The sequence below is a fragment of the Lepidochelys kempii genome, chromosome 22, assembly GCF_965140285.1.
Source record: "Lepidochelys kempii isolate rLepKem1 chromosome 22, rLepKem1.hap1, whole genome shotgun sequence".
Classification (NCBI taxonomy): Eukaryota; Metazoa; Chordata; order Testudines; family Cheloniidae; genus Lepidochelys; species Lepidochelys kempii.
In genome coordinates, this window is record NC_136401.1 from 10,588,354 (window position 1) to 10,603,343 (window position 14,990).

A 14,990-nucleotide genomic window follows, 5' to 3' on the forward strand; every position below is an offset into this window, starting at 1 on the left:
CCCGGAGCACTTCCTGTTGCTCAGCACTAAATTGGATTGCCAGATCCTTCTCCCATGTGCTTCATTTCTGGGAGGGAGGTTCAGGCACTAGCCTATCTAGTCTGGAAATCCGCTTCTGGGCACCCAGCTTTCCCAGCAATGTGTGCGCTAGCTCTGTTGTTTGATCTACTTTACTCTGATTGCTGCTTCTTGGAGGGCCCGGCTGTGCCTAGCTCTGGGATGAGCTCACAGTGAGGGAGCGGGCACAGGAGGGGACTCTGGCATTAGCAATGCTTGTAGGAAGCATATATGGAAGTTCCAATAAAGAGAGAGAGTGTGAGGGGGCGGGGGATGCAATGCAACCTGTGGAAAGGGGTAGCAGATGCCACTGCTGTGTGCAATCCCTGGACCATTGGGCCTCCCTGAGGTGGTGTACTTCTGGGAGCTGCTGCAAGGGTAGTTCTGTTCTAGTCCGGTTCTTACAGCCCTCATCAATGTAGTACAAACTCACTGAACATTAAATCCCATCAAATGAGGGTAAATCCATCCTCATCAGCGTATCCACACATTATACTCCACACCTGAACATAGCCATTATATGAACAACATAACCCCATATCTCAGTGTCTGTACTTTGACCCGTTAAACTTTTACCCCCAATCAGGGAGATTGCAGATTATGTATTCCTTACGCCACCTGTTCCTAAACCGAATTTCACAGCCCTTGATAATCTGTACCTTATTCCCTGATAACCAGAAACTTCTACGCTTAAACTCTGTACCGTTTTCTTTTTACTTCAACATCATCTTAATACAATTATTAAATCTGAGCCCCTGCCTGAAGTGCATTTGCATCTTCCCCCAGTGATCCCTTCTTTCTCTCTCACTCTGCCCAGGGAGAAACCATGTGGGGATGATTAATTCTGTTTTACACAAGTGATATGTAAACTCACCTGGACACCCTGCTACCATGAAAACAATTGGAGGAGCCACTGCTTGACCACCCCCAGTGAACACATCTTAAAGGTGTTAAAAACTGTCAGAGGTAGGTGCTAACATGTTTTAAACCACACTTGATTAAAGTATAATAGCCAGCGTGAGGTGGTGTTTTTTTATTAACAAAATACCATTTTTCTCCCTAAGCTAGACAAGGCCGAAGTCATTAGATCCTGGTTTGCAGTTTCTCAAAGTTACTGGCTCCTGGGTTGACCATTTAAACCTGGACATGGGTTAGCAAAAATGGGACCACCGTGGTGAACTAGAAATTCATAAACGCGGTCACCCACTGCAATCCAGCCAGCTCTCTGACTGGCGCTGCTCAGACAGGGCCATTCCACTCACTGCATTTTGTCAGCTCTCGCCAAGGTCTTGCTTTCCAAAATATCATTTGCAGCCAGGCTTTGCAGGACTGGGAGAACGATGAAAAGAAAATCTAAAGGTGCCATACCCTCCCTGACCTGAGTAAGCTGTCTGGTCTGCTGCTGTGAATCGTGACCATCTTAACCCACTCTTTTCACTCAGCTTTGGATTTTCTTTAAATGTTATGGAAACCCATCAACCCAGCTCCCCACCCACTGCTGGACTTTAGAGTCTGCTCCTCCATTAACACCATGTGTGGCATGTTCCTCTCCACACTTTTTTTTTTTAAACTCTTTAGTTACTTAGGAAGTTGTAAGAGGTTTACAAATCCTTGCTCTGTAAATAGAGGCAAACCAATAATCGTTACCACAGTGAGCTTTTGTTTAGAGAAATATTATACAGTAATAGGGCTATCACATCTCTCTATTGAACTGGGTGTTACCATATCACAGAGTTACCATCTTGACAGTATCCAGGACATGCTGTTGCTAGTGATTTTATTAAATTGAGTGAAATCCTTGATTCCATGTATTTAACAAAATAGGCATTTCTATTAAATGTTGTTGAAAAATTTGGACAGGTGTGCTGGTTTATTTGCAGGCAAATATACATTGAATATTGAATAAATGGTAACCAGATATGTAAATATCTACCTGTCCCTTATTTATAATTGGTTCATTAATTTTTCCATAACAACCACCTCTCGTATTTTTTGTACCATTCCTGTAAAGTTGGACTATTTTTCTTATTCCAATGAGAAGCCATCAGTATCCTTTCACCTACTAGCAGGCAAGATATTTATTCTTCATTTCCTCTTAGTGTGACCATTTCTGCCCGAAAGCTCCCAGATGATTACCCAAGGATCCTTTGGTAACAAATATCCAACCGTTTGTGATATTTGGTTAAGAACTGCATCCCGGTACTCTCTGCTGACTAGACATGTCCAGCATCAATGTGTAAAATCTCTTCTTTCACCACAGTTATTCAATCTTTTATTTATACATCCAATCTATGTGTATTACTTCTTAACCTGACTGGTGTGCACTACCATTGAAACAGTAGTGTAAAGAAATTTCCTTTTCTTGTACTACACACAGAGGTTTTTCCAGATCAAACCCCGTTCCTCTGACACAACTGGTCTAACCAGATACTTTTCCCAGAGTGCCCACACACTTTTTTTGTATCAAATGTCCCTCAGGAATACAGTGACTGTCACTTTGTCTCAAAGAAAAAAATTCCAACTGATTTCAACTTTATGCAGAGGAGATTTGCCTGCTGCAGTACCACATCGATCCACTAGATGGATGATTGCCTCAGAGATATCTCAACAGGCTTGAGAAATGGACCACTGTACCCGTATTCATGCTCGGACTTGTACTGCTTGTATTTTGCATCCCAATTTAACTCCTCCCATCAAAATACTTCCAACGCAAATTGTCTGTCGTGGACCAGCAAAGTGAACTGATTTATGACACTTGCAAAAGCCTGAGATCCTGCCCTTAAACAGGTTTCAGAGTAACAGCCGTGTTAGTCTGTATTCGCAAAAAGAAAAGGAGTACTTGTGGCACCTTAGAGACTAACCAATTTATTTGAGCATAAGCCTTCGTGAGCTCCAGCTCGCTTCATCGGATGCATACTGTGGAAAAAAGAGAAGATGTTTTTATACATACAAACCATGAAAACATGGGTGTTTACAACTACAAAAGGTTTTCTCTCCCCCAACCCCCCACTCTCCTGCTGGTAATAGCTTATCTAAAGTGATCACTCTCCTTACAATGTGTATGATGATCAAGGTGGGCCATTTCCAGCACAAATCCAGGGTTTAACAAGAACGTCTGAGGAGGGGGGTAGGAAAAAACAAGGGGAAATAGGTTACCTTGTATAATGACTTAGCCACTCCCAGTCTCTAGTCAAGCCTAAGTTAATTGTATCCAATTTGCAAATGAATTCCAATTCAACAGTCTCTCGCTGGAGTCTGGTTTTGAAGTTTTTCTGTTGTAATATCACAACTTTCATGTCTGTAATCGCGTGACCAGAGAGATTGAAGTGTTCTCCGACTGGTTTATGAATGTTATAATTCTTGACATCTGATTTGTGTCCATTTATTCTTTTACGTAGAGACTGTCCAGTTTGACCAATGTACATGGCAGAGGGGCATTCCTGACACATGATGGCATGTATCACATTGGTAGATGTGCAGGTGAACGAGCCTCTGATTGTGTGGCTGATGTTATTAGGCCCTGTGATGGTGTCCCCTGAATAGATATGTGGGCACAGTTGGCAACGGGCTTTGTTGCAAGGATAGGTTCCTGGGTTAGCGGTTCTGTTGTGTGGTATGTGGTTGCTGGTGAGTATTTGCTTCAGGTTGGGGGGCTGTCTATAGGCAAGGACTGGCCTGTCTCCCAAGATTTGTGAGAGTGTTGGGTCATCCTTCAGGATAGGATATAGATCCTTGATGATGCATTGGAGGGGTTTTAGTTGGGGGCTGAAGGTGACGGCTAGTGGCGTTCTGTTATTTTCTTTGTTAGGCCTGTCCTGTAGTAGGTGACTTCTGGGAACTCTTTTGGCTCTATCAATCTGTTTCTTCACTTTAGCAGGTGGGTATTGTAGTTGTAAGAATGCTTGATAGAGATCTTGTAGGTGTTTGCCTCTGTCTGAGGGGTTGGAGCAAATGCGGTTGTATCGCAGAGCGTGGCTGTAGACAATGGATCGTGTGGTGTGGTCAGGGTGAAAGCTGGAGGCATGTAGATAGGAATAGCGGTCAGTAGGTTTCCGGTATAGGGCGGTGTTTATGTGACCATCGTTTATTAGCACTGTAGTGTCCAGGAAGTGGATCTCTTGTGTGGACTGGACCAGGCTGAGGTTGATGGTGGGATGGAAATTGTTGAAATCGTGGTGGAATTCCTCAAGGGCTTCTTTTCCATGGGTCCAGATGATGAAGATGTCATCAATATAGCGCAAGTAGAGTAGGGGCGTTAGGGGACGAGAGCTGAGCAAGTGTTGTTCTAAGTCAGCCATAAACATGTTGGCATACTGTGGGGCCATGCGGGTACCCATAGCAGTGCTGCTGATTTGAAGGTATACATTGTCCACAAATGTAAAATAGTTATGGGTAAGGACAAAGTCGCATGGCCCCACAGTATGCCAACATGTTTATGGCTGACAGGCCAGTCCTTGTCTACAGACAGCCCCCCAACCTGAAGCAAATACTCACCAGCAACCAAATACCATACAACAGAACCACTAACCCAGGAACCTATCCTTGCAACAAAGCCCGTTGCCAACTGTGCCCACATATCTATTCAGGGGACACCATCACCGGGCCTAATAACATCAGCCACACTATCAGAGGCTTGTTCACCTGCACATCTACCAATGTGATATATGCCATCATGTGCCAGCAATGCCCCTCTGCCATGTACATTGGTCAAACTGGACAGTCTTTACGTAAAAGAATAAATGCACACAAATCAGATGTCAAGAATTATAACATTCATAAACCAGTCGGAGAACACTTCAATCTCTCTGGTCACACGATTACAGACATGAAAGTTGCGATATTACAACAGTAAAACTTCAAAACCAGACTCCAGCGAGAGACTGTTGAAATGGAATGCATTTGCAAATTGGATACAATTAACTTAGGTTACCTTGCATAATGACTTAGCCACTCCCAGTCTCAAGTCAAGCCTATTTCCCCTTGTTTTTTCTGACACCCCCCCCCCCCCCGCCGTTCCTCAGATGTTCTTGTTAAACCCTGGATTTGTGCTGGAAATGGCCCACCTTGATCATCATACACATTGTAAGGAGAGTGATCACTTTAGATAAGCTATTACCAGCAGGAGAGTGGGGTGGGGGGAGAGAAAACCTTTTGTAGTTGTAAATACCCATGTTTTCGTGGTTTGTATGTATAAAAACATCTTCTGTATTTTCCACAGTATGCATCCGATGAAGTGAGCTGGAGCTCACAAAAGCTTATGCTCAAATAAATTGGTTAGTCTCTAAGGTGCCACAAGTACTCCTTTTCTTTTTGCCTTTAAACAATCCACCCCAGAGCTCTTCTGTGTGAGTGAGATTTTGTTGCAGACAATTGCAAGGCAACTGAAAGTCAGTTAAGGCCATTGGCTTGCAACAAACCAGCAAAAAGCGAGCAATGCCAATGTGTGCACTTCACTTGCAATCAAGTCAAGGCATCTAGATACCTGGTTCTAGTTTATCGTAAAGACAGGACCTTAACTGTGTCTGTCACGGTTGGGCATGCCTGACTCTTTAGCCTGGTTTCAGAACACACAACACATTGGGAACCATGGCACCAAGTCATTTGACTCGTTTGCAGTTAAAAGGCAGTTGGCAAGTGCTGCCTTTTCTAATTCACAGCCTACTGCAGAGGTTTTGCCTTTAAAGCCATGATCATAGAAATGCAGGGCTGGAAGGGACCTCAAGAGGTCCTCTAGTCCAGCCAACCATGCTGAAGCAGGATTCAGCAGGTAAACCTAGCCCATCCCTGACAGGTGTTTGTCTAACCTGTTCTTAAAAACCTCCGGTGATGCAGATTCCACAGCCTCCCTAGATAGCCTGTTTCAGGGCTTAACAAATCGTATAATTAGAAAGTTTTCCTAATATCTAATTTAAATCTCTCCTGCTGTGAACTAAGCCCATTACTTCTTGTGCTACCCTTGGTGGACATGGAAAACAATCAATCAGCATCCTCTTTAACACACCTTTTCTGAAGACTGTTCTCGTGTGCCCCCTCAGCCTTCTCTTCTGAAGACTAAACGTGCCCAATTCTGTCAATCTTTCTTCACAGGCCACGTGTTCTAAATGTTTTATTTTTATTGCTCTCCTATGGACTCTCTCCAATTTGTCCATGTGCAGTGCCCGAAATGGGAAACAGTACTCCAGCTGAGGCCTCACCAGTGCTGAAAGGGCAGAACAATTATGTCCCATGTCATACATATGGCACTCCTGTAAATACGCCCTAGACTTTTGCCGCAGCGTCTCACTATTGACTCATAGTCAATGTGCAGTCTACTATGATCTCCAGATCCTTGCCGGCAGCACAGCTGCCTAACCAGTTTTTCCCCCTTTTTGTAGTTGTGCATCTGATTTTCCCTTCCTGAATGTAGTACTTAGCTCTTGTCTTTATTAACTTTCATTTTATTGATTTCAGACCAATTTTTCAGTTTATCGAGATCACTTTTTGAATTCTAATCCAGTTGTGCAAAGTGCTTGCAATCCCTCTCCCAGCTTGGTGTTAGCCGCAAATTTTGCACACGTATCTTTTACTTCTTCATCTAAGTTAAAGAAATTATTGAATAGTACCAGACCCAGAACAGATGCCTGCAGGACTCCACTCGATATGTCCTTCCAGTCTGAAAGCAAAACAATCAGCAATTCTATGTAAAAGAAAAATTGGCAAAACCATACTTATGCCAGCAAGATCATGGTCTAAGTGTTACCTTGTCTATTCTTACTCATTATCCATAATAACAACTTATTAAAAAATAACTATCAAAGTTCTTAATGTACCTTTAACAATTCTTCATTGTATCTTTCGCTCTTGTGAATCAGTATATGTCACCACCTACTACCCTTTAGTCTGTTAGAAGTGGGGGGGATTATGGAAAACATGGTGCTTTACTGTCAGCATTCCAGATCTTCTTTAAACATGGGTTTTTCATTCGAAGTCCAGTTTTGTTTGTGAATTACCATAATTCCTCCCCCCTCCCCCCCGCACTTCATTAGAAATTTTCCTGTGAATGTATTTTGAGGGAGTGGCTCAGTTTTAGGACCTTGATATTTAGTTGTTTTTAATGGTATCCCAACAGGTCTTTCTGAAAGAAGGAATCCAATTTCAAGGTTCTTACAGGGGTTGTAGCTGGTATCAGGAGGTGAGCTGCCATTCAGGGAACCGCGAGCGGTCATCTAGTCCCGCCCCCTGCACTCAAGGCAAGACTAAGTATTATCTAGACCATCCCTGACAAGTGTTTGTCGAACCTGCTCTTAAAAACCTCTAATGTTGCAGATTCTACAGCCTCCCTAGGCAGTTTATTCCAGTGCTTAACTACCCTCACAGGAAGTTTTTCCTAATGTCCAACCTAAATGCAAGCCCATTGCTTCTTGTCCTGTCCTCAGAGATTAATGAACAATTTGGTACACCGCAATTATTGAACAGCTTTCTAAGAGTATTAACACATGTCAGCTCATGCCCCCCAGGCAGTGCAAGGGTACTTGTGTTATGACTGCTTTAGTCCTGAGCTACTCAACCATAGATCCCTGGATTACCTGTTCCCTGCTCTTACCCCACTAGACCATGCTTCTTCTATGCTTCACACTCTCCTGGGCATTGCATATTTAGCTGAGAGACTGGAGTGGTTCTGAATGACATTTTCTGCTCATTGGCTTTTGCTGTGTCTCCTCCTAGTGAATCACCTTTTTTATTTACTCTTTGGAACATGAGGTAACCGGACACCACGTACATTTCATTTCTCTTCTGATCCCACTTTTATCACCATGCGAGTAGCTGGATGAGATTTAGGTCTCTTCTTGGAAGTGAATGTGGACATAGCTGGATTGGTTTCTATATGACTGCCTCGCAGAAGTGTGTGTGGGAGGAATGGGTGTTAGCGATTGCTGCTGGAGGTTGGATTTAGGACCTGTCCCTGAGAGCAGAGCACTTAGAGTTTATTGACTTCCAGTAAAGGAAGCACCTTTAGTTTTGAAACAGTTTGAACTCAGCCCTTCCCGAGCCAGGGAGCGTGAATGCTCATGGATTTAGTTCAGCGTGGACTATTGTGATTATCTAGTCTGACCTTCTGCACCGTGCAGGCCACAGAAGCTCACCCCACCCACTCCTGTACTAGACCCCTAACCTCTGCCTGAGTCACTGAAGTCCTCCAATCACGATTTAAAGACTTCAAATGCAGAGAATTGAAATTATTGCTGTTATAGTATGCTATGGCGTGAGAAGTACCAGGAACTTGGCAGTTAGCCGGCATCTAGAAGTCACTGTGTAAGCACACTCCTAGTCCAACAGCAATGGAATGGCTAGCCCCCCTGAACACAGCACATGGGTGTACCGTCTTAGTGCTTTAGCTCATCATGAAGGGATATCCTTCCTATCTGCTAAATGTTGTACAGGGCAGATAGTGTATCAAGCCTCACCTCTACTGGCTTCTTTAACCTGTAATGGATAACTCCTGGAACAGTTACGGCATGATTGCTGTTTCATACCAAAATACATTCACTGTTAAAGATAAGGACCCTCCCTGAGATCAGTTTCAACCCTGTAAATCTAATGGCTGAGTTCCACCCAGGATGAATTTGGCCTGTAATGTTTAAATGGCGTATGAAGAACACAGTCACACTCTTCCTAAAGGAGTGATTGTGTCTGAGTAAAAAGAACAGGAGTACTTGTGGCACCTTAGAGACTAACAAATTTATTTGAGCATAAGCTTTCGTGAGCTACAGCTCGCTTCATCGGATGCATTCAGTGGAAAATACAGTGAGGAGATTTATACACACACCGAACATGAAAAAACGGGTATCATCGTACACACCCATTTTTTTCATGTTCTGTGTGTATATAAATCTCCTCACTGTATTTTCCGTTGAATGCATCCGATGAAGTGAGCTGTAGCTCTCGAAAGCTTATGCTCAAATAAATTGGTTAGTCTCTAAGGTGCCATTCGTACTCCTCTTTTTTGCAAATACAGACTAACATGGCTGCTACTCTGAAATGTGTCTGAGTAGTTAAGCAGCAAGAGCTATGAGTCAAACTCCTGAGTTACTCATCTCTCTGCTCCAATTTCTGCATCCGTTAAAATGGGGCTCATTATACTTCCTTTTCTCACAGGGGGCTAGAAGATTTAATTGATTACAACTTGGATTAGTGCTTTGAGATCTTGGTACTTCTCGGTCCCTTTCCCCCAAAGAGTTATTACTACATTTATTAGAGTCATGGAGTTTAAGGTCAGAAGTCTGACTTCCGTGTATCACAGGCCAAGAGCCGCACAGTAAACCTAACAACCGAACTGTGAGCAAATATTACAGGCCTCAGGCACTGAGAGAGTTCTGTGCCACAGGCAGAGAAGAGAAGGGACTGAGGTGCACTGGTGCCCAAGGCCCTGGCAAGCAATTGATTTAAGTGAGCTGTACCCAGATGATTCTGGTAAGTGACCCACACCCATGTGCTGCAGCGGAAGGTGGAAAAACAATGAAAAACCCAAAGTCCCTACCCTTCTGCCCTTACATAGGGAGATGAGTTAGATCCTGAGCTTGTGAGTAGGAACCAGCCAACCAAGCATCTGCGAGAGAGAATGTTCTTTGCCACCTCCGAACACTGGCTCTCCCGCTCCAGTTTCCCATCTCCAGCCATAGCCATCCCTGATGGTTCAAAGGAAGGAGTCATACAAAATCATTGGGGGGGGGGAGAACAGGGGTATCCCTTTCTGACCCCTTCACACGATCATTTATTTTGTTCTCTCTCCCCTGATCTTTATCTAACAGTGTTTAAGTGACTTATGTTCATGATGTATCAAAACCCAATAAAAATATAACCTCTGTGAAAAAAGAAAGCTTTGGGAAAATATATCCATCCTGTATATAACTGCATACCATTGAAAACATGCCAAGCAGATTGTCAGCTCAGTGGGGCAGAGACCATCTTTTTGTTCTGTGTTCGTACTGTGCCTAGCACCAGGGCCTCGTGGGCCATGCCTCGGGTTCCTGAGTGCTGCTGCACCATGAAGAATAAATCAATAATACCATTATTGCAGTGAAACAGACCTAAGGCCAGCTCTCTGCCCCCAAACTGTAGAACTGAAAGGCCGTAATTAGCTTGGGGCCCCTGACTTCTCTGTCTCTTTAGTTCCTTTGCATCGTCACACTTTTCCCCCCCAGACACTTCAGATTGCTGCCTCGTATGCAAAAAGCTGCTCAGCACAGCAGGTGAAAGCATTAGCCTGTAAGCAGTAGGAACCTGATTCACCAAAGTGCTGAACACTCCCAACTCCAGGTGACGTCAGCAGCAGCTGCGGGTGTTCGGAAACAGTGAATCAGGATGGCAGCGTACAAATCCTGTCTTCAGCCCCAGCGCGGAGCTCCTTCCGCTCCCAGCAAAAGCACTTAGCTTGATAACACAATGGGTGCTGAGGAGGGACTGGAGAGGGAAGAGAGAGCAGTGGATCAGTTCAGGGAGGGTGCTGCATGGCTCAGAAATGCCCTTCCGCCTGCCTACCAGTGTAACACAGAAACTGCTCTCTGGCCGGCAGCCCCCGAGGCTCCTAAGGCAGGGAGGCTGGTAGAAACACAGCCAGCTATTGCACAACACAGCTGGTTCTCGTCCAGTCAGTCTTCTATGATACCGCATAGGCCACCTGTAGGCCCCCCACCTGCTCCTGAGACCAGCCACCTATCGGTTTCAGGTTTCGAAGGTTAGTCTTTATCTAAGGATACTTCCTGGTTAAGTGATTGGGATGGTAGGAGCTTGTGAGAGAGCAGGAGAAGGGGGGGTGGGGAGGGAGTTAAGGTTTCTACATGCAGGAGAAGGAGCTGTCAGTGTACATTGTGGTTTATATGTACACAAAGAGCAAATCGTAGGAGCAGATCTTCCACACATGGGCTGCAGGAATGGCCTACGGCAGATTTGCAATCAGAATGATATAGTTTAGACTAAGGAAAACAACAGAGAGAGCGAGCACAGGATATGACAGGTTTCAGAGTAGCAGCCGTGTTAGTCGGTATTCGCAAAAAGAAAAGGAGGACTTGTGGCACCTTAGAGACTAACCAATTTATTTGAGCATAAGCTTTCGTGAGCTACAGCTCAATTCATCGGATGCTGTAGCTCAAGAAAGCTTATGCTCAAATAAATTGGTTAGTCTCTAAGGTACTCCTTTTCTTTTCACAGGATATGAGTGTGTCTCCTCTGTCACAGGCTGTCCCAGCCACAAGTGTGAGAACACAATGGCAGCTTCTGCTGTGCACTGGCAGAGTTTTTAGGAATATAAAAGGACAGTGCATGGCAGATCCCACTTTCCCAGCTACATCCACCCCACCCTGTAAGGATGGATTAAGGCTGGATCCTTGGGGGAGAGACCAACTGGTGTGAAAGGGACCCAGGTCAGCAGTGAGGAACACAGGGCCAGGCTATAAGGGGTGTGGCAAGCGTATTAGAAATTCATGTGGATCATACCCAAGTCTGGAAAATGGAATTGAGACGAGGTCAGACTGTTTTGCTGGTGTAGCTATACCCGTATACCAGGCCAGCAAACATCAGCAGAATGGGTGCAGCTTATACCGACAAAACTGTGCTTTTCCCAGTAGCATCACTTATTCCAGCCTCCCTGAGCAAAACAATCTGTACCTGTCAACGTTACAGTTTTGTCCGAATAACTTCATCTGCACTAGTGGCTTCTGCCAGCACAGTTATATATCGATCACAGAGCGGACCTCCTCTCATCTTTGACCAGCACAAGTATGCTGACAAAAGCTTTTGGAGAGTAGACATGGCCTAAGGAGGAAAGAGCTGGGTTGGAAGAGACCCTGTGAATGGCAGGAGAGGAAGATCAAAGAGTTGGGGGAGAGGAGCTGGGCAGAAGCTGAAAAGTTGAGGTGAATCCATGTTTCATTTATTCTTAATCCACCCCTGAGCCTGGAAGATTAAAAATTAGGGAGTCCAGGGATTTGGCCCCTATTTGGCCACACACCTCGTCCCTAAAGAAATAGCCGAGGAGGAGAATGTGGGTGGATGGAGTTTCAATATAAATAGGCCCCACCCACAATTTTCAAATCTGCCTCCAGATCAGTTTCCCCAAAGTTTGGATCTGAGGTTTTGTTGTGGCTTCATCTCACGGTCTAGCGATAGACCCGGTCAGTCCCACTGCAGCCACATCTGTTGTTAACCTTAACATCTGATGGTATGGGCACCACATGCCATGCTGTAGGCATTTGTCTGCATCCTGAAACTGTTACCAAGTAAATGCCTTCCCTTGATTCATCAGAGCTTAGCTGCCCACAAAAGTGGTGCTGCTTTAACTAGTCGGGTATTACTAGAATGGTACAACCTCCCTGTTGTGGATGCAGTTATATCAGTATAAAGCTGATTTATGCTGGCATAGGTATTCACATACACGAAGGGGACTAGGCTATACTGGTCTAAGACTCCTTTATATCAGTATAACTGGCCACGCTAGGGGGTGTACCAGGATAACTAGTCTGGTAAAAAAAAGTCACTCCCAACAACAAATAGTTATGCTGGTACAAAAATGGTGTGTGGACCAAACCATGGTGACCAAACACATAGGGACACCCAGGCATTAGAATCTTTGGTGCAATCTGCAACCCTACTCAAAGCAGTGAGAAGATGGGACCTGGTGTTTGCTGGCATAGACTCCCCGCTGGGAAGTCCTTTGTTCACTCCCTGTTGCTTCCCAGCTCTATTCTAGTGGCTCACATTGTCAATTTCACCTTAGCAGCCTATTCAGAAAGGTTTGATTGCTCTGTGCCTGCATGAAATTAGTGCATTTCCCCAGCACAACCTCTCCCCTGAGAAGTAGGGCTCCATTCTTACCGTTTGGCTTCAGTATGGGAGAGAGAGAGAGTGTGTGTGTGTGTGGTGAGGGGGGGCTCAATTGAGAGGAATCTGCTGTAGCTCAGGAAAGCTTATGCTCAAATAAATTTGTTAGTCTCTAAGGTACCACAAGTCCTCCTTTTCTAATTGCTGCGTATCCCCCCCAAATATCCACTCCCAGCTAGTGCCTGGGGGTGTCACCCCACATGCCCAGTGCCTGGGGGTATCCCCAAAATTTGATAAGGTTTTGGGGAAGGTTATTCTAGTGGGAATAAAGGGGGCTTTTCTGCTGCTTTGATTTACCAGCTGGCTGGTTCCTTTATGTATACATGTTTATTTCTATGGGGGGGGGGGCTCCTCGTGTTACTGTAAATCTAATTAATTTTTGGGTCGCCCAGAGTTTTTCTAATTGTTAAAATATATGAAATGCTCGCTCCTCACCAGTGTGTGTGGGCACCCCTGTATCTGGGTGCCTCACAGGGACAGAGGACTGGAACCACCAGGGTTGTTTTTTTTTTTGCAAGTGAATAGAGCTGCTGAATGAGCCTTTTGCAGGGGCAGGATCTTTCACCTGCCAGAAGAAAGAGAGAGAGAGGAGGGGCTCAGGCGAGGTAATCTCGTGTGATCACACACACAGAGAGAAACAGCCACACCTTGAAACTACCTGAGCTCCAGGAGAAGGGGAGGAAAACTCCAGATAAACAACACAGGGAGGAGAAAAGGGCAAGGGAAGGGGACCAAAGTGCGGGACCCAAGTGGGAGGGTAACCTAGGGAGCAAGGAAGTACTGTACTCCGAGACCTTGCAGTTCCCACAGCTGGCTTCACCCGGTCTCTGAGTTTCAGCTGAAACTGATCAGCCATGGACTCAGGTTTTTGAGCTACTCAGCCACCAGGAAGGACTTTGCACACCGCAGCAGGACCAACTACTCTGTGCGCTGGGACTGAAAACGTTGAATTGTTTGGGGTGCAAACTCCACATCCCCGTTCTCCCAAACCTCCAAAAAAGGAGGGGGGAAGGAAAACATGAACTATTGGCCTTCGGAAGAAAGAAAAATGAATGATTATCAGCTTTCCCCAGGAAGAAAACTGAAAACCTCGGATTCAGGGCTGAAGTACAACAATAGAAAAGAGGTGAGCTGCATTTGAGGGGGCTGTTTTCTAACCCTTTCCCTCTCCTGTTTGAGGAGTGAGGTGGCTTTCTTCAGGGAGGGGAAGGCCAGTTCTAAGGGCGCTTGCTTGCAAGATGCAGATTTTAGGGTGTTTTCTAAAATAAAAACGAGTTCCAAGTATTCCCTAGTGCTGGCTCGAAGGCTTGTGGAGTGACCGGGAGCGTTCTGCTTTCCTGGCTTGTGGGATGGATAAGCAGCAGCTCTTGCACAGCAAATCACACGTAGTGGGGAGGGAGGCTGGAACTGGTTGCTGCTTTAGCTCAGGGTGTCTTCGATTACAGGGTTTGGGCTGGTCTGATGAGTCCTTGCAGGGCTTTTCATAGGAGAAATGCTGTCTGTTAGTTTTCACAGCAACAGAACTGTTGGATAGGCCTTTCGTCCCACTTCACCTTAGCTGGAGGTGACTTACAGGAATGCTCTTGTTCAGACTCTTTCATGCAAACTGGAACCTGTTTTGAATCCGCTTTGGTTAAACCAGCGGACAGCCTTGTATGGACCATCTTACATAGACTTAAACCTCAGGTTGTTTTGATTTTTAGCTTAATGCAGGCTGTGGCTGTGTTACAAACTGTACTGTGCCAGCTTTGAATCAGTTTGAATGCAAGTAATTGAGTTCAATACAGGGGTAATTGGGTGAAATGCTGTGGTTTATGTTATACAGGTCAGACTAGATGACCTAATAATAGTTCATTCTCACCTTAAAATCCATTACTCTAAAAACCAATTTAGTTAAACAGGTGCAAAACATAATTTCAGTACTCTTAACTCAAGTTTGAACCAGGCTTATATCGTTTTAGGTTAAAACGAGTACAGATATTTTCAATAGCTATAAATGCAATTTAAGTGTGTTAAGAGTCCACACTGTTTTGCACTGGATCTAACTCAAATAGTTCAAAATCCCCCCTGTATGTGAT

General features: G+C 44.9%; 1 protein-coding gene across 4 annotated transcripts in view; it reads left to right on the forward strand.

Annotated features, from left to right (window-relative positions):
* Nucleotides 1–14,990, forward strand: part of ST14 (ST14 transmembrane serine protease matriptase) — an 88,166-nt gene that overhangs the window by 21,416 nt on the left and 51,760 nt on the right. The window contains exon 5 of one of the 4 annotated variants that reach the window (XM_073321182.2): nt 875–1,023. The exons of 1 other annotated variant lie outside the window; for it this stretch is intronic. Coding sequence is in view for 1 of the 3 variants with exons in the window: in XM_073321179.2 (XP_073177280.1) it covers nt 13,931–14,038 (108 nt within the window). In the remaining 2 variants the exon portion in view is untranslated. Of the gene's footprint in view, nt 1–874; nt 1,024–13,122; nt 14,039–14,990 lie in introns of those variants that run through there. 2 more of the 4 variants (XM_073321179.2, XR_013634899.1) reach the window with 2 other exon arrangements.